Source organism: Zonotrichia leucophrys, chromosome 14, assembly GCF_028769735.1.
Source record: "Zonotrichia leucophrys gambelii isolate GWCS_2022_RI chromosome 14, RI_Zleu_2.0, whole genome shotgun sequence".
NCBI classification, from domain to species: Eukaryota; Metazoa; Chordata; class Aves; order Passeriformes; family Passerellidae; genus Zonotrichia; species Zonotrichia leucophrys.
The window spans coordinates 9,188,913-9,216,882 of record NC_088184.1 but is presented as its reverse complement, the minus strand read 5'-3'; the positions used below and the strand labels follow the sequence as shown (position 1 = coordinate 9,216,882).

General features: G+C 41.9%; 1 protein-coding gene across 4 annotated transcripts; it reads right to left on the bottom strand.

The window, feature by feature from the left end:
* Window positions 1-33: 33 nt before the first annotated feature.
* Window positions 34-26,296, bottom strand: EEF2K (eukaryotic elongation factor 2 kinase). 4 transcript variants are annotated; one of them, XM_064726072.1, is made up of 19 exons: window positions 26,184-26,296; window positions 22,511-22,830; window positions 20,624-20,674; window positions 18,790-18,890; window positions 17,177-17,237; window positions 16,317-16,354; window positions 13,999-14,170; window positions 12,734-12,883; window positions 11,110-11,242; window positions 10,317-10,444; window positions 9,730-9,931; window positions 9,411-9,463; window positions 8,606-8,683; window positions 7,755-7,817; window positions 6,367-6,501; window positions 4,858-5,046; window positions 4,363-4,487; window positions 3,611-3,789; window positions 34-3,017 (listed from the first exon to the last, which is right to left on the bottom strand). In XM_064726072.1, the coding sequence occupies exons 2-19, from the start codon at window positions 22,751-22,753 to the stop codon at window positions 2,908-2,910; spliced, it is 2,211 nt and encodes a 736-aa protein (XP_064582142.1). In that variant the 5' UTR covers window positions 22,754-22,830; window positions 26,184-26,296; the 3' UTR covers window positions 34-2,907. The 4 variants fall into 4 exon arrangements, with proteins under 4 accessions (XP_064582142.1, XP_064582144.1, XP_064582143.1 ...); XM_064726074.1 differs by lacking the exon at window positions 7,755-7,817; XM_064726073.1 differs by lacking the exon at window positions 20,624-20,674.
* Between the last annotated feature and the right edge of the window lie 1,674 nt (window positions 26,297-27,970).

Here is a 27,970-nt window from a genome sequence, read left to right as displayed (position 1 = left end):
CAAGCAATGAGTAAAACTCTACTGAGAAAAGTGACAAAAAGAACAATTTTATTTACTAGCCAGAATGAACCCAGAAAAGTGAATGAGAGGACTAAGTGATGCAGGCAAGCAGTATTTGCTGCAAGTCTTCCATCTCACTGTCCTTACTCAAGAAATATTCCCACTGACATCTAGAAACACTGAACCCAGGTAAGTTCTGGCAGGCTGAGCCTCAGATTTATTTTCACATTTTTAAAAAATACAGATTTTTATTTATTCATTGTGAATAGATTAAAAATACAGCATAAAGCAATATCATTGCAAAACTCTTTAAAATATACAGTTTTTCCCTTCAAAAGAATGTCACAGAATAAGGTGTGAATATTTCTGTAAACAATTTCCATTTTCATATTATTGACAGTCCCATTTATTGTATGCTAAATCATCTGATACACCTTAGGACAGAAGGTAGTCTTCATCACCAAAATTAATATTTGCAAATAAAAAATTAATTAATTTTGCACCAAGTTGTGTGCACATTTATATACCAGATCTACACAGAGATGTCAGCAACTTTAGCAACTACTGAATTTAGCCAATTAGAATACACCAAAAAGTGTCAATAATTACACTCTACATCCTTTGCATGCACATTTTGGACACTTTCAATCTCCTCCCTACATGGTTAGTGGTGTTCTCATGCTTCCTCCTCAAGGAAAATCTCAAAGATTTGGCATCACCACCTTATGAGGGAAACAAATACTTGTGTCTGATTTATAGTTCCCACACTGTGTAGGTTCTGCACAAAACAGACAATTCAACTGTCTTCAGAGGTGAGGGGCTTCACCTTTCATTGACAGCCAATACCTTAATGCTAGGAACTGAAATAGCAAAAAAAGCCACATCCCAGAGAGGCTTCAGGCATCTAAAGCAGAACTCTGGATAGGCACTGAAAACATTCATCTGAATTGCAGTCCTCTGGTCGTATTTCAGCATGTACAAAAAATATTAGGTCCAAAAATCTGGTCATTTTAGTACCTCACTACCTAAGACCAGCTGAGATCTAGAAATGAGACATTCCTCCATTAATGGGTGAAGAGCTTTGCCCTCACTCTCAAAACAAAACAAAAACCAAAAAGGCCATGGGCACTGCTCTCCCACAACCTCTGCAATCTACAGCAAGAAGATGCTGCCACGTGTTGCAAGGCTGCTCACAGCCACAGCTGCCTGGTGGTTACAGCACCAGCCAGAAGCACAATAACCAAGGGTCACTTTCCCTTCCCTCCTAGAAAGGATTCAAATCTCCCTTAACCACCAGGAGTTCACCTCTTTCAGACAGTGGCAGTTGTTACTGACATCACCCTTGGATAATGTCTAAACAGCAATTCAAGATCCACTTGCCATAAAAAAGAGAAAATGGGAGCATAATTTGATTCCAGTGACAGGCACTTGCACAGGAAAGGAAGAACTGATTTCTGTTCCCTGAACAGTTTCTGCATTTTACAAGAAATTAATATTCCTTGGCTATGCAGGAGAGAAATCCTAATCAATTCTGCATCATCTCCTGGCCTGCTTAGCTTTACACCTGCCTGGCTGAAGAGGTGAGCACTACAGGTCATTCAGCACTTCACAGGAACTGCCCCTTGTGCACATCAATTTACACCTCAGGAGACTGCCAGGCCAAGGAGGCAGGAGCCTCCATCTTAAATCTCCTGCAAAATGACTGTCAACCACAACCCAGGAACAGGAACAGCTTCTGTACTATCCACACAGATGGCACAGCAGCTTGGGAATGAAAGACTGGATTTCAAGAAACTTATCTCTATGCAATGATAATTCAACCTCCACCAGGTATTTGTCCTCCCCTCACTGATTAGGATTAGGCAGAGAACACAAATTCCAGTGTTTTGGGGGGTAATACTGTTTTCCCTTTCTAACCAAAAACTCTTACCATTTAAAAATATACTTAAACCATGTAAATTGTTTTCTGTACATAGAAATAGGTGAATCAACATCTCCTAATCTCTTCAAACTTCCATCTGGAAATGGCGGAAAATGTGTTCTCATTTTAAGTGAGATGATCTAGCTTCACTGAGATTTGAGATGCCACTATAAAACTAACTTCAAATTACCCATATACTACAAATCTTGCTACTGCACATTATTGGACAGATATAAGATCAGTAGACTTTTATACAAATAAAACTTTATATGGTGCAAGATGTGAAAATGAGAGAGGTAGCTGGATGCTTCACCTCATCAGGAACATGAATGATTTTCTAATGGTGTAATATGCAATGCTGGTAATGAATAAAACATTCCACCCTGAAAATCCTCACTGCCAATCTGAATCATCTTCCCTACCCTTCCCCAAAATAAGGATTCCATCTGAAATTCTTTTGAGAATAAGTGTCCAATAATGTCAGCAAAATAGAATGGGACTACTTATTAACATCAGTAGCTGCATCCATAAACAGAAAATTTACGTTCATGTGCAAATTTGGTAAGATATACCAAAAATGATCAAGAAATGCTGAGAATTTAGGAAAACGTTTTTCTGTATGTGGGGAGGCGAAGAAAAATGTAAACAAACTGATCATTTGCTGTGTAAAAAACAGGACATGTAAAACCTAAACAATAAGGCCTTGTTTTCTTTGGTCAAAAAAACTAGGCCCCTCAGTTCTAACAGTAAAAAAAAGTATAAAAGGTTCAAGTGTGTGTGTGTATTACAACTTTAAAACACAAACAGAAGTATGCTATGGCACCCTACATACTACTTACATTTAGATTTCTACCCTCAAAAAAAATTATAAAACTAAAATACGAAAAAAAACCAACCTGGTAACATCACATAAAAATACATCTTTGTAGCTGCAAATGCAGCAAGTCTATAAAAAATTTATATACAAGAACTGCTTCATTTCAGTGTCATTCTTCCATCATTGCCCAAGCCTCTTCTGCTTTTTGGTAGTACTGATTTGCCAGTCTGCCCTTCATGGCTTCCATGGCTGCTTCTGCTGCTTCTGTGTAAAGCTCACCTAGAGAGGAAACAGCATCAGTTATGTTGACAGAGTAAAGAAGGAATATGGCTTTAGCCTGAAGCAAATAAAGGACAAAGGGAGAAATGGGCCGGATGTAGGGGTGTGTTTTAACAGTGTCAGGGTTACAGCAGCTGCTCTTCAAGTTACACAGCTGGCTGCTGGTGGCTCCCCAATGGATCTGGAAGGACTGCAAACAGGACCAGCCTGTAGGAGCCCCCCAGGACTCCTACAGGTTACACAGCAACTAAGAGAATGTTGTGTAGGGCCTGGGAATCATGGGTGTAGCTCAAACTACAAGCAGCAACCTGCAGCTCAGGGGAGTGACCCAGAAGAGCAACCTCAGAGGGAGTGAAGGTGCCTGGCAGTGACTCAGTGTGCCACAGATTGGACCTGGCACCACCCACTACCCTGTCTCTGCCAAGATCTCTTCCTTCACTGTTATCATCCTTGAACACAATTAAATCTGAAGGTATTGACCCTCTCTATGTTTTTTAACAGCCGAAGCAAGAAATCTATTTCTGGGGTACATGCTGAGGGAGAAGGGAAGGGAAGGAAAAGCAAGACTACAGATAACAAAAACAAGGTCTCACCTGATCTCTGGGGATCCTTATCCAGCTTGAACCCTCCCATCATTAACATCTCTGCCTCCCTGGCCAGGAGCAGGTACCGGGGCTCATCCTGAGTGCCATCATATTCACCTCCCTCGTCGTAGTCGGTCATGTTCAGTGCAGCATTGTACCAGTGAAGTGCCTCCTTCCAATCCTGGGCCCTGAAGGCAAAAATAATTTCTGAAGATGGCTCCCTTAGGAAACAAATGTATTTGGCATTGGAGATTCAGCATCCAATTTTGTACTGGCTTTTCAGAGCCTTAATGCTCTCCAATAAAAGCAAATGTTCTCATGGAGACTAACTAACTACACTATGACATTAGGTCACCACAGCAAAATAAAGCTGGGGTCACTTTATGCAGGAAATACAAGAGAAAGTATCAGACTGAAGTGTTTTCCTGAACTACAGAGTCTGAGTTTCATTATCAGCTGTATGGTTTTGGCATTTATATTTGTGGGAGCAACCAATTTAGGAAAAAACCTCAAGGTGCAGAGTTTTGTTTCATAAATACTTTAAAATCAGTTATTTTGCACACTGAGAATGCTCAGTGAAGTTCAATTAGAAGTTTAATGTTATTTGACAGTGGGAAATTTAAAGAGTATCACTGTTGTGCAAAACAGAAAACTCACATAAATAACAAAGACATGCTAAAATACAAAAGCAGAAAAATCATTGCCCCAGCCTTGCCTCAGTGAAGTACCACCAAGTTAGCTTACTCAGCCATGCACAGTACCTGTCTGCACCAAGGTTTACACCTGTATCATATGCTCTTGCTACCAGAATCATGGAAGGTCGGTCTCCAGCTTCTGCTGCTCTCAGCAAGTAATTAAATCCTTTATTTCTGTTCTCCTTTGTATCCTAGTAAAGAAAATAAAACTTTAAAATGCATGCTTCTAAAACCATCCCTTGACCATTAAATGCAGTTTCTAAAAGTCAGCAAGTATTTAGTATGTCTGAGAAATTGGCACAGCCACAAGAAACAAAGCAGCTGAACAGTAGAGGTGGCTCCAAAAGCTTCCCAAAGGCATGCAGTAATTTGCTGGCAAAACCAGAAAAAGGCAGCGTTTTTTTTGCTGCTTTGTCCAAATCCTCAATTACAAAGTAATATATTTTCTCTGAAGAGGCTACAGAACACCTAACTATGGTGTTTGTGTCATCTCCATTTCCTGCTATTCTTTGTGATATTTTTACAATGAACCACAATTCTGCTTTTTGGCATCTTCCATACCTCGAGAGTGACCTCAGACAGAATGTGGTGTGGCAGCTGAGAGCACATGAGGCCCAACCCAACGATGGCTTCCAGCTCCCCACAGTCTGCAGCGTGCTCCAGGTGGAACAGGGCTGACTCCCGATCCCATTCCTGCTCCTTCCCACAGAAGCGCCCGCCTTCGTGGTAGCGAACCATGGCCAGGTGCACCTGCACACAATGGCACAGGAGAGACAGCATGAGGGATCTGACCCTTCAAACCTGACACAGCATGAGGGATCTGACCCTTCAAACCTGACACAGCATGAGGGATCCGACCCTTCAAATCTGACACAGCATGAGGGATCTGACCCTTCAAACCTGACACAGCATGAGGGATCTGACCCTTCAAATCTGACACAGCATGAGGGATCTGACCCTTCAAATCTGACACAGCATGAGGGATCTGACCCTTCAAATCTGACACAGCATGAGGGATCTGACCCTTCAAATCTGACACGGCATGAGGGATCCGACCCTTCAAATCTGACACAGCATGAGGGATCTGATCCTTCAAATCTGACACAGCATGAGGGATCTGACCCTTCAAACCTGACACAGCATGAGGGATCTGATCCTTCCAAAGCCCTGCTCAGACTTTACCAGGTTTTAGAGCTAAGTCCTGGAGTAAGAGGAGGCTCAGGGAAACCTTAGCGCTCTCTACAATTATCTGAAAGGAGGTTCCAGCAAGATGGGGATCAGCAACTTCTCCCAAGCAGCTGGTGACAGAATGAGAGGACAAAGCCTCGAGCTGCACCAGGGGAGGTTCAGGTTGGACATCATGAAGATTTCTTCATGGGAAGGGCTGTTAAACATTGGAATGGACTGCCCAGGGAAGTGGTGGAATCACAGTTCCAGAAGGTGTTCAAGAAACAACTGGACATGGCACTTAAGTGTTATGGTCTGGTTGACAAAGTGGTCATTGGTAAGAGGCTGGACTTGATGATATTAGAGGTCTTTTCCAACCTAAAAGATCCTGTAAAAAACAGGTTTCTTCCCACATCAAAAGGTTTGAGAACACCTAAGGCTCCCAGGATGTTCAGTAAGATTTACATCATGTTTTAGGAGTGGGTTTAAGGCCATACATAACCCCAAACTTAATTAACATTTGCATTATCTGGAATACTCTGCAGTAAGAGTCAGTCCATGCTCCCAGTTTTCAGGAGCTCAGCTCTGCCTATGTGCAAGGTATGTGGGTCAGGCACAGCACACCCATCCCACTGTGTCCTCCCTGTGTGATGCCTCTGGAAATGCAGATTAACAACAGCAGGGTTCTTCCCAAAGGAGCCCAGAAGTTGCAAGGCCAAGAGCAGATGGAATTCATGGGTTCCTGAACTCAGATGTCACTTTACAACATGAGTAGGTGACAGAAAGTATACATGTGTTGTTTTCAACTGCACAAATAAATGCAAACAGGGCAAGACCTCTATGTAAGTAATAAATACAAGATATTCCTTGTTGGATAAAACAGTATCAGCAGACCAATCCCACCTTTCCAAGGACTGACTTCCCAATTTTCTTTTCAAGTTCTAGTGCATTGAGCCTCTGAATTTCTTGGGCAACACAGGACGGTCTGTGGACATGGACTCTGGAAGAGTTGTAAAGATTCCACTTCTCCACACTGACCTGAAATACAAAATACACTAGTATTTATATTCAAAATTAAAATTCCCATCCATATGAATTACCATCCAGGAATCAAAGCCTCTATTAATACTGTTACTTAGTAGTAAATACTGTATTTTAAAACACAGCTTTCAAAAGTCATGTTAGTAGCTGAACAATTGGTTATTACTTCTCATTAAAGAAATGGAGTAAACCCCTCTATTTCTAATCTGAACATCATCACTTTGAAGTATCATCTCAAAGTTCTGAATCAGAAGTTAGTTACACAAATAAGCAACTGAACAGTCACACTGCAAGCACTGAAGTTATCCATGCACAAAAAAGAAGAAACCCATATTTTTCTGCCCAGAAATTCAGTTCCCAACACTTTAAATGCAGCTTACATTCTAGAACTCTAGAAAACTGATATGTAACCATGCAGAAGATTACAGGCAGATACATGCATTGGCATTTCTCATGAAGAGCAACCCAAATGAAGAAATTTTTGAACATAACGGATCAGCGGGAAACAGTAGCTGAACATAATCCTATCACAATTAAGGCCTTTGCAGGTACACAGAGAAAACACAACAGGAAAGGCTGCTGGCACAGAACTTCAGTCTATTAAAGCTGTTTCAATTTTCTGAAATAGGAATATATAATAATTAAAAGGAAATTCTGAAAATTGTATCTAAATAAATTATTGTTGTCAAAGCTCTGCTTTTTCTTTCCTTTCAACAGTAGTTATTTGTTTAAGCTTATACTCAAGACCAATTATCACAGAAGTTGTATTTTCTAAAAGCATACAAGGTCTGGTCTTTCCTAACTCAGTTAGGTGACAGCAGCTCTCTTCACTGTGTATCTGTTTCACACACTGCGTATTTTTAAGAAATCATACAGGGTATGATTTCAACTACAGAGCAACTACATATAGGACAGAATTCCAAAACTAAATTGCAGAAAGGAAATATAATTTAGCTAGGTAGAAAATAAATCCACAGAGCTGTAATTTTTTTTGAAAGTGAGAAACCCACACATAATCACTACTTTATGACAGAGGTGACAATTTGCTTCACAGTACCTCTTTCACAAGAAAACAAAGACAAAACATAAAAGGAAGTAACAGAGTGGTAAGCTGATATTAATAAAATTCTGTAGCTGAAAAGGAAGGGGAACCAACATGTGGTTCAGTGATGTGGTTAGATGGCAGGTGAGTGGAACAAAGGACAAGCAGAGCAGCAAACTCAGTCTGTGAACATTTCTGCTTTATTTACCCTTGCAGAGCTTCCCAAACTGTCTTCATCAGACTCCTGCCTCCGGTTGTTGTTTGAGTGGCCCTACGTTGATGTAAAGATTTGCATCATTCAATTTGCAGCAATTGATGTGTGCCAGACATGCCTCTAGACTATTCCTACCTTCCAGAATTAATAGTGACAGTGAATTTATAAAGACCAAAACTGTTTCCACTGGATCCATTTCTATCAGTGATATCACAATATATTAAGACATACCAAAATGATAAAGAACTTGGCACACATGGGCTTTAATCCCATAAGCAGGAGATGCCATGACAAATACCTTGCCAAAGGAGGTGACAAAAGGAGGGGTATCTCCAGAAGCACTATTCTCTTTCCTGTCTTCTAATTAAATATCTTAAGATCTCCAGGTCAAAAAACATTTATTTAAAAATTTTAGAGGAGTAAGCAACTAACCCCTAGGAATTCTAAAGTTCCATATTATTACCTGACAACATTAAGTTCTGTAATATTTCAAGCCATACAAAGTAGAGAAGGAAATGAGTCTGAAAGCAGATCATATTCATGTATTCCAAATGGCAAGAAGATGGCTACACATCCTAAATGCAATATGTAATACTTAAAAAACCCACACAACAACATCTAATCAAATATGGTATTTGAAATTAAGCTACCCATTACAAATCATGTTTTTCCTGTAAGAGTGCCCTTCCCAATATGAACAAGTAATTTTGCAACGTGGGGGAATTTCTTTGTTTCCTCTGTTTTCAAAGTCTAGATCAGGAAGGATAAAAAAGAAGATTCTTCTACAAAAGCAGTTTAAGTAAGAATAGGCCATACCAACTCTGCTATACCAGTCAGGTTCTTACCCTCTCTCTATGATCCAGATCTTCTGTCTCACTTCTCTTTTCACTGGGATACCCACTGTCTCCACCATTTTCAAAATCCTACAGAAGTCAAGAACAGAACAGCATTAGCATTGTACTTTCTAAGGACCTCAGCTTGACATTTCTCACAGGGTAAATGGTTTGCTCTTTAAATGAAAAATACTGGATGGTTAGACTGGATGAAAGCGATTGTGCTACCTCTGTCAGAAGGAGCAGGACTTAATGATACATGAAGTGATATAAGATTGTCTTCTCACTTACATACATTTAAACAAACTGATGACTTCCATATTTTATCAAATCAAGAATCCACTATATATAGTTTTCAGCTTCAGTAACTGACAGCCCCTGGCACCAAGGCCCAGCACTGGAAAATGCCCATTGCAAACTTCCTGCACCTCCTCAGGCAAGGTTCTCTAACATTCCATGGTACCAATATTTGCAGAGACCTAATCCATAGGGATCCTTTAGCTTTAAAACCACAGCAGCTGGGCCAAGCACCCAAGACATAATATGCAGGCAGGGGAACAGGCACATGCTTTAAGTATCCATTAAAATACAGCAGATGCAAATAAATTTCTGGTGGCAAAATAATGAATACTAAAATATTAAGATAAAATGTTCTTCCTGTACTAGAAAAAGCAAATGCAGAGGTAACATGATCTGCAACAAGAGAAATAGGCAGGTACCTTTATGTGCTTTTAATGAACAAAACCTTTGAGAAGTTCTATAATGAGACATTTTATTAGGCAACTGCAGCCTCATTTTCTGTTGGAAAGACACTCACCCTTTTGTTGTCAAGCTGATCCAAGTTATCTACTTCACTGAACACAGGCCAGTCTAGGAGAAAAAAAAATACTCGCTGTTATTATAAGGATAACATGCTTGAGGAAAAATCTCTAGGTATCCTAATTTTATTGCTGTTTTTTTTCACAGAAGCATCTGTGCATTAATTATCTACATGGAAGTACGTTCAGTAAGAGGAGTACTAGAAACTGTTCTGGACTAAATCAAAGCTGTTGTGCTTAAAAACAAAGACAAAAGCAAGGTAAGACAAGCCCAGTGTTCAGGAACCCGCAGAGGTGATGTATGCGAGGCTCACTCACTAAGCACGTCCGCCTTGTGGCTGTGAGGGGTTGCAGAGGAGGGCGAGCAGGGCAGGGAGTCAAAGGCCACATCACTCAGGCTCTCATCCCCGGAGGTTTCCGACAGGCGGAAGAGCAGCGGGGGGCGGCTCCCGGACACCGTCCGCGCCCGGCGGCTGCCGCACCGCTCCTCTGTGCCACGGAGGATTGTCTGAGCAGATTCCTTGGGAAATCAACCAGAAAGTCCTGTCAGTAATCCTTCTGTGAACTCTAAGCATGCTATACAGGCCGGTGTGAATGTTTATTAGCAGTCCTCTATAAATATACACAGGTATCCAGAAGTATTTGCTTTGAGAAGTTCTACACTGCAGCAAAATATCAAACCCTGACATTTTTACTTATTTAGGACTGAGTTTCATTCCAAGTGTTACATCAAGTCCCACTGCCATCAAAATCCACTGAAACTGAGATCAGTTTGCAACAAGCATCAAATCAGGTTTGTGAGATCCAAAACATAAATTATTTCAGCATTCTAAGATCTACTTGGTCCCAAATATACACTGATTTCAAGGTTCCCTATTAATTAAACTTTTTCATCAAACACTTACAAGCAATTTTTTGTTATAATCCAAGGCATCTTTCTCTTTGGATGAAAGATCAAATGGTGCAAGCCCCATACTTTTGCAGATGTTGTTGCAGAAATGAGAATGAAAGAACAAGGCCATACCTCGAACACCTAAGGCATTAAAAAAAGAAAAGGTTGACTCAAATTTTATATTACAATTTACTTATTAGAAGCTGAAAGTCCCAAAGCTTTTCCTAAAAGTCCAGAGAGAGAAAATGCTTTGTAGCACACACCTAATCCACTTCCATTTCAACACCTGTAAGAGCTTTTTACTCTCTCTGCATGAGAGAGTGAAAGAAGTGAGAAAAATCTTGGAAAGCTACGTATGAACAAGATATAACAAAAACCTAATCCATCACTGAAAAATGTGCCTAAATTTAATCCTGCTTAAACTCGTAGTGTCCTACAAACAACTTATATATAGACACTTAGAACTTCAAAAATACACAGTGCTTATCTCTCTGCATTCAGCTGTATCCACTCCTGCAATGTGGCAAGGAAATCAAAGGCCATGATTATTGTTCTCACAATGTAAAACCTACTTAATTACATTACTTGTTTAGGAGTAGGCCAGGAGACATGAGCCAAGATCAGGTCTCATTTTAAAACTGCCCTTATATGACAGCTAACCTGTACAGGACTCCTCACAACAGGACTTCCCCAGCTGTTTGCAAGAGAAACAGAAATGTGTCAGCTCACCCAGTGCAGTGGCTACTCAGCAGAGCTGGGAAGAAAAGATAAGCACCCCTTAGTGAAACAGAATCACTGATTTTTACCTAGGTTGCCATCTCCAAAATCTGCACCACTCTCTGTATGGATCTGAGGGTCTGTGTAAAGATCTCCAACTCCCTGGATATCAACAACAATGAGCTGGTGGCCCGAGCGCTCAAAGGTGAAGTGACTGAAGGCCTGGAAAGAATTATACAAGATATCTGAGAACACTCTCCCTTCATCTACTGGAAACAGCAACACATAACACTGTGATAAATGGGAAAAGAAGTCTGATAACCCTATCAGTGAAATATAACTGGTATAAATATCATGATGAAAGCAGCAAGAGACCAAAAGCATGTATTATCCTGTCTCTCCAACCTGCTCCAACTTGCAGAGGATAAAAAAGGCAAAGTGAAAAGCAGCAGTGGGCACAGGCAGGGGAAAGGAGACTCCTTAATTCCTCATTTTTGTACTAGAGATTGTTTTCCACTATAGTCTTCACCTTAGGTAGTGGGGAGCTGGCTGGCAGCGAGAAAAACAGTGGGCTCTGAGGCCAGCACAGAATAACTTCTGTGTAAACATCCTGGCCGTGCCTGTGAATGTGCAAGCTCTGCATCTCTGGGACACTGCCTCCTTCTGCCAACAAGCAATAGCCCTGCCACAGTTTGGAGAAAGAGCCCATAAATAAATGTGAGCATCCAGACAAATTCTTCTTTCCCTTTGAGTGATCCCCCTGAGCAACTGCTCTGTGTCTACATTTGTGTATCAGATAATGAAATGTACATCTGTGCTCTTGAAAAAACACATTTCAAGAATCAGGTACAAAAAGCCCTTCTCTTCAGAATAAAGTTGAGATATTAGGAATCTTCTGGGAAGGCCTCCAAAAAAGTGTTGCCAGGCCTGGGGGAGGTGACTGGTGGTGATAGACAAACATTTTAACTGCAGCAAATACCAGGGAACATTTTGTTCCCAACCTGTGAAAGCACAGCACTGATTCAGTGCACAAACGACAGCCCAGAACACAAATTCTCTGCTTACATTAAGCCTCATGACAAATACCTTAAAAACAGTGGGAAAAAATGTAAAGAACAAAGCTCCCAGGGCCCAGTAAAATACCTCTTTTTTATGCTGACCACTTTACATTTTTCAATAATATTTAAAATTTATTTTACAAGATTCAAGAATCACTTGAAATCTGTCCTTGTATTTCTATATGCAATCTCAGATTCAGCTATTCAGAGGCTGCAGCTAGAACAACTGACATTTATATTTACAAATGGACTAGATTTATTTACATGAGTTGGATACCAGCCACCTCTTGGGTATTACGTGAGGAACCAAAAGACTACACAGTACACAGAACATGAGAGATCTCTTCACTGCCTCAATTTGAAGAAAGTTTGTAACATTTTGATGCCTACAGTTATAATTAGAGTTAAAGGGCTTAAGGTTTTCAAAGAGTATTAACCCTGTTCAACTCAACTGTAATCAACTGAAATCCAATAAAGAAACACTCAGAGTTTGAAAGAGCAGGCCCCAAGTAAGGGGCAGGCAAATAGAGAAATTAATCTGGCATTGTACTGCAGAGCCTGCAGTTTCCTTTCTTGGCAGTAATGCAAGACCTCTGGAGAGAGCCCAGAAATTCTCTGCAGCAGACTCCATGGAAAGCATTAAACAAAGCCTCACTTGTGGAGTTAGACGAATGTTGTCGTCTCGCACAAATCCAGAATTCGAGTTGTATTTGATGTATTTGCCCTCAATGTAATGTTCCAGATGAAAGAGAGGCTTTCCAGGCCTGTTCTTCATTTCTATAATACAGGTCTGCACTATATCCACCTGGGGAGGGAAAGAAGATAAACAGTGACTAACAGCATTCTGTCCTCAGATCAAAGTGTGTGTGAATCCTCCAGCTGTGAGAACTTTCCCAATGCAAGAATCTGAACAATTGCAAAGATTCTTCTGTTTAAAAAGGAGGTGAGATAAGAGTCATGTGCTTCTCGAGTTATTGGAGGAATTCCATAAATTAAAAGCAGTCACTTCAAAACAGCTCACTTCTGCAACAAACCCTCTGGAAAAATTCCTAGCAAGTGCTGGCTTTCTATTTTATCTTGTGGGTACCTTTAGAGTACTCTGCAAAGAGTCTGCACCCAGAGAGCAAAACATACAATCACTACTGCACAACTCAAAGAAATGCATTTTCAGAGAAGGGCTGAGGGTATCTGCTGTTCAGCTATCTCTGTATCCTGCCTCACCTTCTCCCTCTGTGCCCCACACATTCCTAAAGCAGAAACCATCACAACTCTCCATTATATATTTTCTCCAACATGGCATTTAAAACTTCTAGATTTGTATATTTCTCTTTGCATGCTTCACTCACTTTGCCATTAGGAGCCAGGTAGTCATTAACTAACCCCCACAGGGGAGGCAATGCAAATATCCCCCATATCAAAATCATTAATTTTGGCCATTAAAATTGCTAAGGCTTCCAGCAGGTTTCCAGCTCTTTTCAAAAATCACTGCTAGTTACATGTTTGGGTGGGTGTAGAAGATTTAAGCATCTACCCTCCTGGAGCACTAACAGTTAAGTGCTTGCTGAGACTGCTGCTGGCAAAAAATTCTGTGACATCTCTGGTTATCACAAAAGCAGCTGGGCACACATCAAAGAGAGCAATACAAAGATAATTTGATTTTGGATTTCAGTCAACAGCTAAGGACAGTCAGACATTCACAAACACACAGCCCCTAGTCTTGGAAAAAATAAAGCAATTTCTGTATTTACTCCACTCAAAATCAGCTATCATTTAACAGAAAACATAGAAGGGCAAAAGAATCTATCCAAGCATTTAAATGTGATGGAATGTGAACAAATAATTCCCTCTAAATTATGTCTGAAAACTAGCCCAACAGAAGAACAACACTGCATTTTTGTTTAACAAGATCTTTGAACGCACCTGTTTGGGTGGCTTGTGCCGGTTGTACTCTTCTCCCCAGAGCTTTGCTTCCATCTGCAGTCGGACATCCTCAAAATAAACATCCCTGCTCACACTCTCTATGTATTGCTTGGCAACATAATTATAGGCACCTTTCCAGTTCTGAGTGTGTAAGAAGTTGGACAGCTTTTTTCTGAAAGATAAATCAATTGTTGGTGAAAGGAAACCCAAGGATTTTAATTCAATCTTTCCCATTTCCTTGCCTGCATGGACAGAGCCAGGCTCCAAAATGGGAATTACCCTCACTCATTTACCAGGTATTTCACCTGAAATGTGAAGCACAGGAAAGGGACAAGGGAAAATGAAATATCCCATGGGAATGGCTGGGATGTACCAAACTGTTTGGTTTAGCTGCAGCTACTTGTGCCCTAAACTTTCTCCTTTTCTCAATCCCTTTCCCTTCCTGTTCCTCTCAAACCTGGAGTATGAAGGGTTGGTGCCTTGTCAATAACCTGTTCTAATGTCAACAATTATTTTCTGCAGAAATTACCAGGGAGTGGCCTTTCAAACATGAACTGAGAAATCTCTCCTTGGACAAAAGCAATCTGCTGCTTCCCAACACACAGCAGTGACTGCTCAGTAACCCACACACTCCCAGAAGGAAAAATGCACCTGACAGTTGTCATGATGCAGCTTTTCGCTATTGCTGATGTGCAAATCTTTCATCCACAGATCCCTCCAAAGCAGGGGGGCTGAGGCAGGGGGTGTGGTAGTGTGTAGCACAGAAAAACTTTGATAAGAAAGGATCTGCTGGCTGCCAACAAATGCATTAGGCAGGTGCTTTAATTAGTAGCAGCACCCAAACACTCAACCCTTCCCCCTGGTCCTTCTTCCTCTCCCTGCCAAGAACTTGTGCAGAGGTCTTGGTACAGGGGACACTCTAGAGGCAAAGCAAATTCATGCTGCCCAGGGATGGGCACACAGTCACAGCAACAGAGGCCTTGGAAAGAATCAACAAGGAAATGAGGTAAGAATTTCAGCCAGACCCCAAATCTTCCCAGTTCTTCAAGGAACTCACTCCTCTCCATAAAACAAGCCAGCTCATGTTTTTCTAAAGTCAATATCCTCACAGTGGTTCATTGGGCCATGGGCAGCTGTCTTAACTAAAAACTTGCAGAGTTACAAAAATCTAGGAGAGAGCTCCAGATGGGAAATATCCCTGTACCACTGACACACATGGGAAACCCAGCAGTAGAAAGCTGACATTCAAGTTATGCTTTTTTAGTACCAGAGGTTAAGGCAAAACTGCTAACAAATTTCTGTTTATGGCATTACTCAAAATATTGTGTAATGGGGAGTTTGGTTAATAACAAGCACTGAAAGCAATGTCAGCAGGCTGAGATTTGTTATTTCCTAGGCTTCATTCACCACTGTATCCAGCTGGCTTTGCAGGAACAGAGCCACCAGCATGAACTGATACTGAAATGCCAATGCCAAACTGGAGCAGTGTGGGGTTACTTTTCTTCCTTTTTGCTCAAGTTCAAAACATTGTATTTCCTTCTTTCAGGAGTGCCTGTCATTCTAGAGCTGAAACCACACATGAAGTGCAGTTTCTCTGGATTCTACATGGGGGAAGAAGGGGGAATGTTTTTAAACACACACTCCCTGACATTTTCCAGGAAACATTTATTTCCAGAGCTTGGAAGGGGTGGGGTAATCTCAGCACACACCCATTTATAGCTGGATGCTGATCCCCACAATAACATTTGATACCACTCTCCAAGGAAGGAAAAGTTCCTCCTCAGTCTTCCCCCACACTTTATCTTTCTGGGAAGCACAACTGTTAGTGCTCAAGTTCTGCCTTACTCAGAACATGATACTGGTATATGTGATCCAAAGCAAACTCTAGGAGGATAACCTTCTTTACCAAGGGAGGCTTTTCCAGTTGAGACTGCACCAAGCAGGCATTCATTCTTTCTCTTTTCTGTGCCTAACTACAGGCCTGAAGTTGGTCTCCAGGCTGCACACACCTATGACCTCATATCAAATCTCAAGATTTTTAGTACACAAGGAACACAGAAATTAAGTGGCTGTTACTATACTTTCATGAATATTTTGCCTCCCAGGGATGGTTGAAGTACAACATTCAGAGAACATTCTCCTTTCTGAACCCCACTCCTGCAGGTAGAGTCACACAAACTGGGATAAACCCCTCAGCAAAGCCTTTTAGAAAGGACTACAGCTTTACACAATTTCCACTACATTTAAGTGAAATTCCAGTCACCACAGAAAAAAATACTGCAAGGAGGCCAACAAAGATGAAGTGGGCAGATACTCACGTTCTGAAACACTCTCGCATTGCTCCACGGCCGAAAGGCTGGGAAAAGAAAAGAACAAAAACCCAGCATTGCCATTTCCACAAAGTTCATTTCTACCCAGTAAGAGACACAACCATGACTTCCTCTTTATACCATGCAGAAAGCAGTTTTCAAACAGGCTCTATAGAAATATTTCATCAAGGAAAAGTGAAAACCATTGGTAGGGTAAGCAGGTATCTGGGGAAAAGGCATTTGGATGAACTCCCCCTACCAATATCCCATGGAGAAGAAATGCTAGGTCTGTTAAATAAACTATTTAAATTCTCTCCCCAGCTGGGATTCAGCTCTGTGTGACTGCCTAGAGAAGCTTCACAGACTTCATGCCCTCTGCATTTGGGCTTCCATAGAGGATGTGCCAAAGGGAGCATCATCTCTCCAGATGCCAGATACTTGCACAGAGCAAGGCAACCCCGACACACAAACCCACCCCAGGACTTAACTGGGAAACGACAGTGCCTGCTACCCTCACATACAGAAAATTCAGTTGGTTTTCATTCTAACAACAGAAATTATTTGGGAGCACACAAAATAGCAGGACTACTGCCAGGCAGGGAAATGGTGCCAGAAGGAAATGGGAGGGGTGACATGGAAGGGAAATCACTGGGAATGGAACAAATGCCTCATGTTGCTGACAGGGAAGGTCTGACTCCATTTTCTACTCTATTCTGGAGAGAAGGATACAAAGAAAAAGAGGTAGGTGAAAAGAATTACACTGAGACTTCAAAATTTCTACAAGGAAAACATCTTGCTGCCACTATTCAGGAACAGAAAGGAAATTACACACTTGCTGTTAGTAAACATGAAGGACAGTGTGATCTTACTTGAGATGCCATCTTGATAAGGACTTCATCTTCAACCCAGTCCCCAGTAACAGCATTGTACCTGCAAAATCAGGAGATATCTCAGAAGAATGCAAAGGGAACCCAAATCCTCCCATTTCCAGCACCAATCCTTCCTTATCTGTCACTGACTCTGGAAAGTGCTGCTGCCACTCCCACACAAAAGCTTCCAGACTTCCCACTACACTCTGGCCCTCCTCATTTTGGGCAGGCAAGGAGAAACACATTTAGCTCTTTGAAGAGACACTGAACACTGCTGTCAATGAGCATTCTAAAGCAGAAACTGAACTTCTGTAACACTACAGATCAGGCTGTATCTGCTTTGAAGTTAAACCCCCTCTGTGATGCCTGGGCAGCACACTGGGGGCAGAAAAGGCCTCACCAAGCCCTGCACACTGGACAGGTTTGCCTCCCCCAGCCCTGAGCTTGCATAAGCCTGGTTCTGGCTGGATATTTGCCTTGGGGCTGTGAGGAATGTGAGCAGCACCAGCTGTGACACAGTGGGGGCAGGAGCTGCCCAACACTGTGCTGAGGGAGGAGCGAGTCCCTCTCAATCCTGTGATAACACAAAGAGTACAGCTGTGGCTGCTCCCCACCCCCTGAGCTCCCAACACAGAGAAAGCCAAACTGGGAACCACAGCAGCTGAGTCATCAACACATGATTGTTTCCAGCCTGGTTCCCCCAACCTGCACAGAGGAATTCATGCATGCAGACTCCCCATATACTCACTTACATATTATTTGTATATATACCCCAGTTTGCAGCAAAGAAAGAGGTAAAAACAAGAGTATCAGAGGCATCTCTTTTTAACAGGATATTGAGTAGCCCTCCACTAAATTATCACTTATTTGTATTTTAAAATATGCAAACTATTTCAGGACTGTGTGGCTGACCAAGGAGAGATGCAGTCCATGGGGAAGAGCAGCACTGCATGACTGGTACGGGGTTGGAAGGGGAGGCTCCCCAAACACTGATGCTAAGTGGTGATTAAGTGGCCTCTAACCCCTAACCCTTCCTCCCAGAAACCTGTGTCAGTACAGTAAATATTTTGGCAAAGCTCAAGTTAAAGCACTGAAACCAGTTCCAGGGCTAAACTCCCTTTTAGCACGTAGACCACACTGAGCTATTCTGGGCTTTATAAGGATTTAAATTCCAGCTACGTGCAACAATACTGCATGGAGTAGCAAAACTGAAACTGCTATTTTGGGAAAGTTGTGGGGGTTATTTTGCATACTTAGTTTAAATAGTTTGGGAAAGAAAGCTTCCTCTTAGTTGGGACTAATTTCCTTATTAGATTACATTTATAGCATTAACAAATCAACCAGAAAATACTTTTCAGCCTTGTTTTCTGTCTACACAGTGGAAGTCCTAGATACTCCTTAAATGGAAGAAAAAGTGTGGTGATGGTTTGCTGAAAGGTTTATTTTTGATGATGTGCAGTATTTATGTATTCCTGGGAGATTGAGTTAAAACCCACTCACTTTGGGCATTATGGAAGTTCTTCAGCCAGATACTCTGCACTACACAAACTCAGCCCTTGCACAAACCAGCAGTCCTACTGAACATCAGCACCCAAAGCAGGAGACCCACAGACCTGTAACGAGTGGCGTGCTCCGTCTCAACGTCCTCCAGATGAAATTCTGCCCAGGGGTCAGGCATGTGCTTGGCTTTCTCAATAGCATGCTTCCAGGTTTCCTGAAGAAGGTACAGATTGGCACTTTATTTATAATCAGCAGCAGCTCACAAAACCAGCACTTTCTAGAGCACATCAGGATCTCAATGCTATGGAGAGGTGCAACCACACAAGCCCCCAAAGCACTGCTCAGAGCAGGGACCAAGTAGTGGCAAAGACAACTCTGACATTTTAATAATTTCAATTCTAATGAAACCCAGCTTAGATACATAAAGCATAGATTTCAATTTCAGTTCAATTTGCACCCCTGTACAGTTACTGAGAACAGAACTGGCACTGTCTATACCAGATACAATTTACAAAACCTGTGGTAATTTACAGATATCTCTAGCATGCTCTGCAAATGGCAATAAGGCACACCCAGATGATATTAATTCACTTTTTCTGTTTTGATTTTTAGCTTTTCACATGTAGCAGCATATGCTGGTTTTGCACACATAAGAGTAAGTACAAAAAAGTCCATTAAAGATAAAATCAGTATGGATAAAGTAAGAAGTTCTGTGAACCCCAGGGTCCCAGACTGTGCTCAGTATGAGAAAGAAGAAATTAGAATGTTGTAAACATTGATTATTATAACAATTCCAGACAAGTAGCTATTTCAATGTTCACCAAGTCAAGAGTAAAATATCAAAGCAGTTTTCTGGAGTACAAACAGGCTTTCTCTACCAGCCAATTTGGATGCTTTACTCTTAACATTTTGTTCTCCCTCTCTTATATTGTATACTTCCAAGAAAACTGGAGATATGATCCTGTGATGTGCCAAATGCCTTCTGCAAAGTGAGCAGGAGAAAAACCACTCTGCACCCTGCCAATAAAGAAGTATTGAGCTCTGAGATATTATTACTGCCTCTCTGACTGAACCCCAAGTGTGCAGAAACAGTAACTTTTAAAATTTTGTGATTATTTTGTTTTTTATCTTCAGGAATTAAAATTAGTCCTTTTTATTAAAAAATAGACTTAAAATTTGTGTCAGCAATGGCATCAAGGAAGGTTTTGAAGCAGCTAAGCTTTAAATGTTCATGTTTATTTTGAATTTCAGCTTTAACCATGCATACCTTGCAAACAATTTAAATGCACCTCTTTCTGACAATAACACAAAATGAAAACAATACTACATTAAAGAAAATGACTTTAAAGGACTTGTTGAGAAAGATTTTCTACATGTTTCACAAGAAAATGAAGTTGCCTCAGGTCATGCAATGACAGCTCATATGGACCTGAGAATTTGCATACTTAAATACCTATGAGAGAAATAAGGAGAGACAGCAACAAGAACTGCTTGGTTGATCAGCTGTATCAAAATGTTCTTGGGCAGATTCCCTCCCCAAAAGGTGATTTGTGTTCATGTTAGGTGATAATTTAAATAAGTTAATTACTTGTGCTTGATCTCTTGAGGTGCTTTGTACAAAAGCTGTACCCTAATCTTCAAACAAACACCAGTTGGATTTCATGGAAATGGTGCTAACAGGGCAGTTTTTCTCCTGCTGGAGGCATATGGCTGCCACACAGTGAAATTTCAGGGCAGAGAACACAGGATGGGTTTTAGTCCATTTAACAGGTACCTCTTCTAGTTTTGACTTGATGACTCTTATGGGCTGAGGCAATCAGTCCTCCCAAACAATAAAATAATGAACAAAAAAAAAAAATCAAAGGAAATAAAAAAACCCAGCAAAACCAAACAAAAAATCAAAATGCATCTATTAGATATGGTGTTGACATTTTCTTTTGAACCTACCCGACCATGGTCAACCACAGAGCCATGCTTAGAACGATGTTGTGTGTCATTCTAAAGGATCCATGAGAGACATGAAAGCAGGAAAATACATGTGATAAGACAAATGATTGACAAAGAGTCTTGGTTCTCTTTGTTAGTAAAAAAACCCCAAAAAATTCCAGTTAAAAGCCACTCTTCCATTTATATTCCCAACTGAAGTTCCTTCTTAGAACACCTGTGAAGAAACCTATTGAGGTAAGTTGGCAATTTTTTAAATTGGAAAGTATTGCCTATTAACTAGCTAATGAAACATTGCTGAGTCCTGTTAAAGCAGAGTTAACTTAAAAAATAGAGTTTAAAACATTGAGTTAACTCTCTATCTGGCTCTGCCTTTCATTATCAGTGGCCCACACTGCCCTGCTTTAGCTTTGAGGGCTGGCAGGCAGACTCTGCTAGGCCAGGCTGTGGCTCAGGATGCCACCAGCCCTGCCTGTCTGCTTCACTGTGCTGGAAATCACCATTCCTGCAGCTTAAACACCACATGGGCACTGGCTTGCTCTCAACACAAAGCAATTTATCTGTGATAGGAGCTACAGTTCCAAACTAGACATTGTAGAGACCAAAACATGGGTACAAACATTCTGCAGAAGCACAATGACAGCTTAGGAAGGAGGAAATAATTGCAATTTCTGAAGTCCTTATCAGTTTTATCTCAGACTGCATGAGTCAGAAATTGCACTGCAGTCCCAGAGGCAAGTATTGAGTACATGTTAAAATGCACACACAAATGAAGACTAAGCTCCCTACCAAGCCTTAACTTGCTTAGTTTAGCATACACCAACATCTGTCCCATTTCTATACTAAGCTTTTGCTCCTCATCTTAGGCATATGTACCTTTTAATGTTTCTATTAACCAGCTTTGGCAAAAATGTTCCTGCAGACAAGACACCCTCACTTTCAATGTGTTACTCACTATGTTATCTGACTGAAATAATCCCCAGTATTTTTGCACAATTAAAGCATGCATTAGGCATAACCAAGATTTTAGAGTATCTGTGAAATAAATGTTAATATCTATAATAAGAAATGTGTTAATAAAACACATTAAATATAGGAAAATCTAAGAGACATGCCAGTTTAGCATGTAAACACCAATAACAAAACACAAACTGTGTTTATTTAGGATATGTAAGTTACAGAGTGGATGTCACTTGAGGCTCCATTGCCTGGCCTGATCTGTGTGAAGGGAGCAGAGTGAAAAAGGACACACTGCCAAGGAAGGACACACTGCCAAGGCAGCACCAGCACAGCCCCTCTGACCTCCCTGCAATGCTGCAGCTGCTGCTCATCCCAAAATGGTCAGACACTGCTTGTGCACACTGTCAGGAGCCACTGCCAGGGTGATGCCTCAGGCCCAGCCATGAAAGTGTCAACATGTCAAAAGCTCCCTAAGAAGGAGCTATAACATAAAAACTTACCATTACAATTTTATAATTTACAATTTTATTTGTCCAACTAAAAATATCACAGACTAGCAAAATTCATAATAAGTTATCTTCTGACAGGCCCCAATTTTTCTTACACCATCTTGTGTGCACCTTGTAATACATCTTGTATTATCTTTTGAATCTCCCAATCAACATACTGCATTGCAAATGGTTTGATCCTAATGGCAGTGAATTTTCTCCTGGACTGAGTGGAGGAAGATCCCCCACTAAACTGAAAGGGACAGTAAGCAATTCCATGGCAGTGTCAGACTATTGGCTTAATGGAATTAACTGCAGGTCTGGAAAAAAAATATTACTATCTTAATTGAAAAGTGTTAGTTACAAGAGATGGAGCAGTTAGAAAATGTATCATGCCAAGTAAGTAAACAAAACATTAATGAAGGCTGGAACCAATACTCACCTTAAAGCTAAAGCTTCTGGGAGAAGAGCTTGAGCTGTACTGCTCAGTTTTTGCTAAGCTGCTGTAATAATTGTCTACTTTGGTATTGGCAGACTTGTTAGAAACTGGATCATCAGTTATTGGGCAGATAAAATAATTGTCTTCATCATCACTATCAGCACCAAGATAATTCCCAGAGTCCACTGCAGTTGGTCTGGCATTGTCAATGCCTTCCATACGAAAAATCAGGTCCTCGTCTGCCATGTCTGCAGGAGGTTGGTTCAACTCCTGCCAGGACTGGAACACACACCCCTCCAATGCACATGCAAACAGGGAAAAGGCTGGGTGAGAGGAGAAAAGGAGAAGGTTGTTATTAAAAGAACAAATAATGCATGACACTGATGCCAGCACACTGGCAGAAAAGAAATATATTTGCATCTGGCTCTGTAAAAGTAATCCTCAAGCACCTACATGTAGTTTTGACACCTCTGCTGGAGCTGCTGAGAAGCAACATTCTGGCTTTAAACTGCTACAGGACAGAGAAGATCCTAAGAAGGAGCTTAGTATCCTTGGTTATCTCCTCCTCCAAATGTCTTTATTCTTCCTTACATGAAATGCTGAGTTTCACAAGACTAATTTTAGAAACTTGAGAGAGTTTTACCTCAATCACCACAGTCAAATTTTCAAATCTTTTCAGGACAAGATATTTGCACAAATTATCAGTCAAATGAATTAGACAGTAAAGAACAACACAGAAAAAATTTCCACCATCCAGAAGACTTAAGATGGCTTTTAGCTTACATACAGCCAATGGCCCACAGGTTGCTGAAAATGTAGCACACTGCAGAAAAATGAGGTGGAGGAATGACCAAAGCCCTTGGAAGAGGTGGAAGTTTACGCAGATACTCTGGAAATACTGGAATGTACAAAATAGAGGATTAGTCAGAACACTCAAAATTTGGCCCTGATGCTTGCTGAGCAACAGGATTTAATTTAAAACAGACACTTCTAAGTGTCACATTGTTTAGTTCTTCACCCACCCAGCAAAATTAGGGATTTTCATACAGCTAGTTTAATAAAACAACCACACACCAAGGTTTTCAGTTTTGCTTTACAGTTATTCCTCAGCCCTTTGCGTTTTCATTCTTTCTGTATGAAACAGGAAGATGAACAGACTCCTACAGAAGTATTCATAGCTGCTGACCTCACTCCCCAGTTACTGAGAAAGTGCTCACCACAGAAACAGTGCCTTAACAAGAGGCAGATTTCACCAGCAGCATTATTTTGCTGGTTAATCTTCTGATGGGGGCAGCATTCCCACACTGCAGGCAGCAACACAGCAACTCCAGCATTCCATCAGCAGCAGCTGATGTTTAATTTGGGAGTGTATGTACCAATAATCATACTCACATAAAATGCTCTTTAAAGCAGAATTCAATAACCACATTTTGAACTATACAAGCACTGCTCTAAACCTCACAGTTTGCTTGACAAAAAGTCTTATAAAAAGCCTGAGCTTCATCCCAAGAGTTATATTCTGTGCTTTTGCATTATAGCACAGAAATTGTACTGTATAGGACTTTCTGTTACTACTGCTGTTGTGTTTTGATCATTTAATCTTTAATATCCATTACAGAAGCATTCCTAAGGCTAAGCAACAAGGAGAGTGAGACTGCACTAAACCAAGCCTGCCAGCCTGCATTATCACACACAACCTGTAATTTTAACTACCCACTCCAACCCACTTTGAAAATTTATTCCATTTTTTATCAACCTTATACTACGTGATTCAAAATGCAGATAATTTAAAATACAGTACGTAATCTGCTCTACTCTGTATTTATTTTTGTTTTTCCTTCTCTTGGCTTTATTTCCAAGAGCCACACGGTCAGGAGAGGCAGGTGAGTGGCAAGGACAACATGCAAATATGTGAACACAGATAAACAGCAGGGAAAATTCACATCACAGGGCTGTTAGAGCATGACTTGTTTCTTGTGGGTGTCTGTTGCTACAAAGCACTGCTGGGTTTAGTGAGACTCTTGGCTGAGGTTCTACAGTGGCCTCAGCATCTAAACCTGCCTTAATGCATCCCAAAGAGTTGAGTGATAGAAATGCTACAGTCAGCAAAAGAGGGGACAACTGGAGCATCTCCATTTCCTTCTAATTCACTGCTTCAGCTCAGACACAGCCCCCTGCAACTCCTTAACACAGGACAGGCAGGAACTGCCCTGTAACAGAATCCCAGCTTGTCTTGTGGAGAAGCATTAAAGCAACCATGACCCAGCTCTCCCTGGTATAATACTAAATCCCTTCTGGTTTAACACCATATCAGTTAAAGCCATTTAACAGGATACCTGTAAGAGTAACAAATAGGTTTTTTCTTAAAAGAGAGAAATCACCTTTCAGATTAACATTCTTTTAAATTCCAGATACAAAATTTAACCTAAGCAACTATACAGACTATGCACCCTAAAAAGTATTATCACCCTTATGAGATACAGACCCAAAGCTATATAAACTTGTCCAGAACAATCCCACTAGCTATGTTAATGTCCTGTAGCATATTGCAGAGTTATGTGCTTTCCAAACACCCAATGGACACCTGCAAAGTAAATGTCTATTCTCATCTGCACCACACACTGCAAGAAAACAGGTTTAGTGAGTCCAGGTAAGAGCTGTGATAAAAAAACAAGATAAAAAAACCCCAGAGATATCTCAGCTTGCAGTCCATCTTTGAAAACGCTGTCTTACCAAAGACAGATTTCTAATGAGAAGCCTTTAACACAGGTCCCTTCCAGCGTATCATTACTGCAAACACCATGGCAAATCCCATTCAGTTTGCCTGCAAGCACAGCTGGGATAATTATTTTATTAATCTGAGTGTTAGAAAGCAGCAATGCAAAATTCATGAAACAAAGGCTGAGTTCAACTGCACCACCTCAGAATACGAAGCATTTGAGACAAAACCCTGTGCAAGGAAACACAGCACGGCTGCAAACACACCAATGGCTTTTAGAGCTGCAGGCAGTGAGGCACAAGAACAGCCCTTCCCAGTGAAATCCACCCGGCTGCCAAACAGCACATAAACACTACGGTAAGAGCATCCAAAACACGGGGCTTGAAAAGGACACAAAAGGAACTTCCAAGACAACTTTAAAATATCCTTCCATTGCCATTAATAGACCTGTCATTTCAACTGGCTTTAAATACTCTGCACAATTGGCTATCGCTGACTTTTCGCAGGCATTTGCTCAGTACCTCACTTTGTTAATTAACTCCATGCTTTATGCGCATTGAGGTATTTGAAGAATTCTCCGAACACGAACCGTCCTGGAGCCGTCCCAAGCTGTCAGGGCGGACTCAGCCCCGTACACAGCAGCTGTTCCACGGTCACAGACAGCACCTGGCACTTTTCAACAGCCTAAGCACCAAATTATGCGCACTGTCGTGGAAACATAAATGCACGAAACGCCAGCTTTCAGGTGTGAGGGCAGCACTGCTGCCCAATGCCACAAATCAGGTTATTTTTGGGCCCGTGCAGAAGCTTACCCGCCGGCCTTTCGCAGGCTCTGACCACCCCAGCGATCGTCATTTTCCGCAATTAAAAACGCCCTTCCCGCGCTTCCCGCCGCGGGCGGCGCTCAGGCAGCTCCCACCGCCGCCGGGCCAGGCCCCGCACCGCGACGGCACCTACCGGCTTAGGAGAGCCCAGATCCGCCGTGCAACCCGGTACGGAGCGATCCCACAGACCCCGCACCGCGTTCCAGCAGCCGCCCTGCTAAGGGAAGGCAGGCGGTGGGAGGAGAAGCTGACCAGCTGATGGGAGGGAGGAGGCGGGAGCCGGGCAGCGGGGCCGCCCCTCACCGCCCGCGGTCCTGCCAAGGCGCCGCCCCCGCTCCCTCAGCGGGTGCCCGGCGCGCCGCCTCACAGCGCTACGGCGCCGGGATCCTGCCAGGTGCTTTATTCCAGTGAGAAAACCGACAAAAATCGGAGCTGAACCCCCAGCTAACACCGTTAGGTATTAGCGACGGGGAATCCCGGGGCCAGGAAGGAGAGCGGGTGTGCAGGTCTCACAGGATGGATCTCACGGGTGGCCGCTGCTCACACGAGAGCCATCCAAATTTGCTTTCATTTCTGTTCGTGTTGGGCACGGAGCTGAAAGGAGGGGGTGTCCTGGGCAGGTGCTCCCATGGGAAGCATCCCTGGCACAACAGCTCCCGAAGGTCCCAACCCTGAGGGAAGGCACAGGGAGCAGCGACCATGGGGCCTGCCTACCCTTCAGGTTGGTCTTTGGAGCTAAATTAAATTGCGCTATTGCGCATTTCCCCATAAGAAATGGCAGTATTATGCGCCAGATTTCACGTTCCAAAGTCCGTGTTTCCTCAAAGCAGCCACATTTGAATTTGTCCCAAAACACTGGCTTTCTGGGTTGAAAATGCCCATGTTTAAGCTTTTCCTCAAGCTAGAATTTTGTGAAAAATTTAAACAAAACTCCTTATCCTTTCATGAGTTACATGGAAATTAATGTAAATAGGTTTTGGCTTAATTGTATTACTTGGCAGCCTGCAAAGAATCTGCCTTTTTTACTGCTGTTCAATCCCTTACTCATGTAAATAATCCTCATTAGTACTTTTTACCATGAGCAGAGGTTACAGAACCAAGACTGGAAGATGTGAGTACGTCCTTTGTGACAGATGGATGGTCTCTTGCAGCACCACAGACAGAAAAATGCACAATCCCGGTGCTCTCCAAAGAGAGCAGAAAAACACTGCTGCTGAGATAATCTTCAGGAGGAAGATTACCAATATTTAATTAAAAACACACAGAGCAGATGCTCTGACTCTCTGCCAGGAAAACCCGCCATTAGTTACATAAATTAAACTGTGTCTCAGCATGGGGACTGGAGGGAGCAGCACACATGCTGGAACACCACCTGCCATTTGACAGTACCTGTAATTTTGTCACCAATTTCCAGCACCACGCTGAGGCTGCAAGCCCTGGTTTGAGAATGTCAAGCAGACACTTGACTGAGCCCCTCTTTAATGCTGCTTCCTAAGGGCACATTTTTTCTCAAATTCATACAGTGTTTAAACTGAAACACATTTGCAATGTTAGTGATTGTGCAGAAAAACTCATTTCCCAGCTGCAAATCAGCGTGGTAAATCTTAGCAGTTATCAATAACTGAGCACTTTTGCCCCAGAGCACCAGAACCTGCATTTATTTCTTCATTTTGCACTCTGCTGACAGCCCAGCTGAGCACCCTGAGGAGAGCAGCACCCAGCAGGGCTGATGTTGGGATGCTTCAAGGCAGGGCCTGGGAAGAGCACAGACTCATCCAATGAATTCTGAAAGCCTAGGAGAAGCCAGATGTGTGGTTCCCACTGTGTGAAATTGTGTAATGGTTAAAAAATCACCAGCTGCCATGGTAGGCTACTGATAAAGGTGGAATACTGTAACTGGTGTGATCCATGAGCACAGCT